Here is a 5772-nt window from a genome sequence, read left to right on the forward strand (position 1 = left end):
CGGTTAAACTTACAACGGTTTGATTTAGAATAAATCAAAATATTGAAATCCTATATCTTTCTTATTCTTCGTCCATCTATCTATCATCCCTCCTTTTATCCACATCTTTGCTTCATAGCTTACATTTTAGAACGGAATACGATTAACTTTTTAACAAAAATATGCAGTGGGATAATTTTGTTCCGTTATTAAAAAATTAACCCAAAGATAGATAAAATACCCCCCCACCCCTACAACAATTTAGCCCAGCCTTATTGAGTTCGGTCTGGGGTTTTCAAGGCCTGGCTGGAAGGCCGGTCCAGCCCAGCATGCGGGACGGGCTTGCTCTGATTTCCGCCTAAATCCAAGTTTCGGGGTCTCTGTGGTTCTTTCCACTCGTCGCAATTTTCTGTGCGCCCATCGTTCCCGACGCCGACGCCGACCCTCCCTTGCCGCCGGCGAGGGGAGTCGTCCTTCTGGCGAGCCCCTACTCTCGTGGAGAGGCGTCACGCCTGGGGTGGAGGGAAAATCCGTCACTGGCTTCCTCCGTTGTTGGTAAGTAAACCCTAGCTCGCTTGGCTGTGTTATTCTAGTGGGTTCGTCCCGGGGCGCCGTCACACCCGTTCGCATCGAACCCAATCCGCCCAGCCTCTTCCTCGCTCGCTTGCCGCCGTCGCTCGGGAACGCGCCGCCCGCAAGCTCGCTGGCGCCCAAGGATCGTCGGAGCACCTGGAGCCGATCAAGCTCTCCCGCGCCGTCCCCACGACCAGGATGTCGGAGCAGCCGGAGGCGTCCAAGGTCGCCTGTGCCGCTGTTCCCGTAAGTTCTCGCGCCGCCGCCATCTCCGCGCAGCGCCTCTGCTCCATCTCTCCCCCCACCCCCAAGCCTCTCTCTCTGCTTCGATGGAATCAGGGAGAGAGGAGAGGGATTGCGGCCTTACCCGGGACCGGGAGGGACCTCGCTGGGAATCATGGAAGCCATCCACGCTGTTCTGGCCGCCCTTGCTCGTGGAACCGATTTGGGGCTCGATCTGGGTACCGAGTCACCCAAACGGGCATACGATGGACCCTAGCGAGAGATAGGAAAGAGAGGAGGGAGGAGCACATTCTGTTCTGGAGAGAACAGAACAATGAAGCGTGGTGACCAAATTCTGAAATGTCTCCAATCCATCAAGTTGCCCATTTGTTTGCCGTGCGGTACCCTAATGATCTAATCAATCCGTCCATGATTCCATTAGGTTCTTCTCATTCTCAATGAGCAAGTTCGGCCTCAGTAGATATGATAGGTTTGGATTCCCAAGGTCTCTGTGCTGTTTAATTTCTCAATTTTCTCGGTTCAGCTTAAACCAGCCCCACATTTACTCTGCTTCTGTACATCCTCAGTTTTACTTTTAATTTGCCCTTTTGCTTTAGTTTGAAGTTTGGACTAAGTTGCTATATATTAGAATTCACCTGCAATTTTTCATTTGTTCTAGCCTTCATATTAGCCCATGTTCATTCCACAGTACTCCTACTTTAGTAGCATTGCACCTCATTACAATACCTGACACTCCTTAACCTGCTGTTACAAATTAGGCTGAGCTGCTCGGATTCAATCAATAAAGAAGGGTGAAAGGCTACGCGAGCTCTTGCTGCTGCTGAAACAAATTACTAAGGATCATGGTGAGTTCATTTCATCTCCTGTTGAGTATCTTCTGCAATATTCAGGTTTTTTAATTACAAACTTCTATTTTATTGCTATTTCATTTTATTTATCCCATATGGTGCCACTTCACAGGCGAGCCTTGCCGATTCTTTTCTAGCGGATCTTGATGAACTGTCAGACAATGAAGGGTATCCTGTGAGTTGATTTCTATTTGTCTTGAAAGACGAATTGATCTGTATTTCGTGTAACTGAATTTTCAATTGCATTTTTTTGGAGGTTTTGCTGACCTATTGTAAAAATTTTCAGGAAGAAGACAATGCTGAGGCAGCTGGTATGGAGGATGATGGTGATGATGATATGCCTGACCTTGAGTCCCTTAATTACGATGATCTGGATAGTGTCTCAAAGTTGCAGAAGACACAACGCTATAATGACATAATGCAAGTGCGTAAAATTTATCCCCGATTTCTCGAGCATGCCTTTCTCTTTTATATATATCTTGCTTGTGATTTATTTTCATTGTGAACATAAATAATGCATTAATGTGGTTCGATAGAAAATGGACAATATATTTGGTTGCACAATGTTTTGCACCAGAACATTGTTTACAGCTTGTTTAACATGTATCTTGTCCAAGCATTCACGTGTGTGTCTGGCGTGTTGATAAATAGCTTTCATTAATGGTGCAATGATTTGTACAAAAAGAATATGATCCTACAGTGTCTGAGTATGTATGTGACAGAGGTCTTATTATCCCACTGTGTGACACTAGACATCTTCGTTGTTTATTTGTAGAAAGTTGAAGATGCACTCCAGAAAGGCACTGACTTCTCCAATCAAGGTTCCATCCTGGAGGAGGATCCAGAGTACCAGCTTATCGTTGATTGCAATGCTTTGTCAGTAGATATTGAGAATGAGATAATCATAATCCATAATTTCATACGTGACAAGTATAGGTTGAAGTTTCCTGAACTGGAGTCCCTCGTTCATCATCCGATCGATTATGCCCGTGTTGTCAAAAAGATTGGAAATGAGATGGATTTAACACTTGTAGATCTTGAAGGGCTTTTACCTTCTGCAATTATAATGGTTGTCTCAGTGACAGCATCAACAACAAGTGGGAAGCCTCTTTCTGAGGAAAATTTGGAAAAAACAGTTGAAGCTTGTGACAGAGCCCTTACGCTCGATGCTGCAAAGAAGAAAGTGCTTGATTTTGTAGAGAGCAGAATGGGTTACATTGCACCGAACCTTTCTGCCATTGTTGGCAGTGCTGTTGCCTCAAAACTGATGGGTACTGCTGGTGGTCTGGGAGCACTTGCAAAAATGCCTGCTTGTAATGTTCAGTTACTTGGTGCAAAGAGGAAAAATCTTGCTGGATTTTCTACTGCCACATCGCAGTTTCGAGTTGGCTATCTTGAACAAACTGAAGTATTTCAGAGCACACCTCCAGCTCTGAGGACTAGGGCTTGCAGGCTTATTGCTGCAAAATCAACTCTAGCAGCAAGAATTGATTCGATTAGAGGTGATCCAACTGGAAAAGCTGGACGGAACTTATTAGAGGAAATTCGTAAGAAGATTGAGAAGTGGCAAGAACCGCCTCCTGCAAAGCTTCCAAAGCCGCTTCCCGTTCCAGACTCTGAACCTAAAAAGAAGAGAGGGGGTCGTCGGCTTCGTAAAATGAAAGAAAGGTAAACTGTTATAAGCTTCCATGTGGAAATAGCGTGCAAACTTTTAAATTTAATCAAGTGTTTCTTTCTCATATGTGAAACTTGATTGTGCAGATATGCGCAAACTGATATGATGAAGCTTGCAAACCGGATGCAATTTGGGATTCCAGAGGAGAGCTCATTAGGTCAGTTAGCATTTACGCAATGTAGTTTATTCCATTTATCATATATTTTCAGCATTCCTTACACTGGATGACAGCTACCTGTTAGACATAATCACATTTTGCTGTTGTATCAGGTGATGGCTTGGGGGAAGGTTATGGCATGCTCGGACAGGCAGGAAGTGGCAAGCTGCGTGTCTCAGCTGGACAAAGCAAACTTGCTGCTAAAGTGGCCAAGAAGTATGTTACCTTTGTTCTTTATCGATTATGATATTTTGCGCCCATTTGTTATTTTTTTTAATTTTATAGTATTATATTATAGCAATAAACACGACACTATTCTACAACACCTAAATGAGGTAGTGTCTAATGCAACAATATTGTTTCCGATCTTCTGTTTTAAGTCCATATGGAGAAAATTTAGAAAAACACTGGATTTTGGTATCCTCCTTTGTAAGATATGAAGGTGCCTTGCTACTGTATTTTCATAAAAAAATTATGTAAAGGCACACAGTAAGAAGTATAGCTTTTGTAGATTTCTACTTGTTATAGTTTTCTTTCTGATTCACAAAGCTCTCTTGATAATTCAATGCATTGCAACATCCCATCCTCATTTAGGTGTAACAAGCACAATTCCAGTAGCCTATTAGGGACTAATCCCTCTGTTTGAACTGACAAGGTGTGTTTCGTTTTGTTAGGACAAGCCTTTGACCAACAATTGTTCTATTAATACATAATTTTTGTGACACAAAATTGATGCCATTATATTCATGTAAAAAATGTACTTTTTAATTATAATTTTGTATCACATGAATGAAGAGCTTTTATCGATCAAAGCCTTGTCGAATCTAAACGAAATATACCTTGTAAAAAAAGACAGAGGGAGTATTATCATGTATTCTCATACATGTGTTACTTTACTGCACAATATCTGCTTGTATTTGAAATGTTTTTTCCACAGTATCCTGTGCTGCAACCTCACTTGATTGTACATTGCCTTCTGATATCAGATTCAAGGAGAAGAGCTATGGTAGCAGCGGTGCAACTTCAGGATTGACATCTAGTTTGGCATTTACACCAGTTCAGGTGAGAATCCTGTTTCTTGAGTTGTGTTGTGGATCTGTTTGACTCGCATATGTTTCGGGACAAAGAAAAGGGTAATGAAACAGTTTCGTGTTCCATCTTGGTTACCTGCTGGAATGCTGGATAGCTCTTATGTTCAGTTTGTTGAAGCCTCTATTGAACCCTTCATCGTTTAGTTATGTAATTAGTCTACGCTATGCTACAACCGTACACATGTTTGATGGTCCCCTTCTCTCTTCAAGATCAGGCGCTATGTAGCTTAGTAGGATATATTATGTACCATGATTGTGGGAGCACCTTGTACTGATGTTTATTGCTTGGCCACACTAGGGATGCATTTAACATCCTACAGATTTGGGAGCTAAGTCTGTTTAATTTTGAAGATTAAGTACATGAAATCTCCCCGCCATTATTTTACGTCTGATGTTACTTTTCCCTTGTGCAGGGAATAGAGTTGTCAAATCCACAGGCCCAAGGGAACCCGCTTGGAGGTGGAACTCAAAGTACCTACTTTTCCGAGACTGGTACATTTTCAAAGATCAGGAGGACCCAATAGATTTCCCCGTTGCAACCATCTCATCTCATCTGCACTGCAGTTGTTGAAATCCTTGGGTTGCATTGTTGGAAAAAATCCAAAAATCCAGCTTGTGAATTTTCCCAGTCTTGTTTTTCAACTGATGCAAATTCCAGAGATTTTATGATACACGGTTTTTGTTTTGCTTCAGGCACCTTTTCAATTCGGGATGTTTGCTAACTACTAACCTGTTCAACCTGTTGCAAGTTGAGTTGGAGATACGTGTCGTACATAGTCCTTGTAAATCCCATACTACAAGATCGAACGACGATTTTTATCTCACAGTTTGTACTGTACACTTGATAGGTTAACTGTCGAGCATCCGTTGGGTTGATGCGATGCATCTTGCATCCTCAAATTAACGTAGGTAATTTGTCATAGCTAGAAATGGATCTATATAGCAAATTTGAAGCAGAAATTCGAATTGTACGGAGGAAAACAAACGACGTGCGATAATAAGGATCGATACAAAAACATTAAACACGGGAGGACGTTCCAGCCTCCCTTCGTCTGGTCAATTGAAACGAAGATGAAATCCAACCGGTTCAAAAGTGTGAAGAGCCAAACATACAAGCTTTCCAGAATCTCTCAAAAATACCAAGGGAACATTTCAAGAACCGGAAGCAGTCCACACTTGTGATACAAAGGCAAATGCTATATGATA

The 5772-nt window shown here is 42.4% G+C and overlaps 1 protein-coding gene across 2 annotated transcripts; it reads left to right on the forward strand.

Moving 5' to 3' along the window:
* Nucleotides 1–295: 295 nt before the first annotated feature.
* LOC112899514 (U4/U6 small nuclear ribonucleoprotein Prp31 homolog) lies at nucleotides 296–5325 on the forward strand. Of its 2 annotated transcripts, none has more exons than XM_025968010.1 (9): nucleotides 296–534; nucleotides 1554–1640; nucleotides 1756–1818; nucleotides 1930–2067; nucleotides 2419–3311; nucleotides 3405–3475; nucleotides 3589–3691; nucleotides 4462–4537; nucleotides 4980–5325. In XM_025968010.1, exons 2-9 carry the CDS (start codon nucleotides 1638–1640, stop codon nucleotides 5088–5090), a joined length of 1458 nt encoding a protein of 485 aa, XP_025823795.1. In that variant the 5' UTR covers nucleotides 296–534; nucleotides 1554–1637; the 3' UTR covers nucleotides 5091–5325. The 2 variants fall into 2 exon arrangements, with proteins under 2 accessions (XP_025823795.1, XP_025823796.1); XM_025968011.1 differs by lacking the exon at nucleotides 296–534 and adding an exon at nucleotides 650–798.
* Nucleotides 5326–5772: the final 447 nt, after the last annotated feature.

This window comes from Panicum hallii, chromosome 7, assembly GCF_002211085.1.
Source record: "Panicum hallii strain FIL2 chromosome 7, PHallii_v3.1, whole genome shotgun sequence".
Classification (NCBI taxonomy): Eukaryota; Viridiplantae; Streptophyta; class Magnoliopsida; order Poales; family Poaceae; genus Panicum; species Panicum hallii.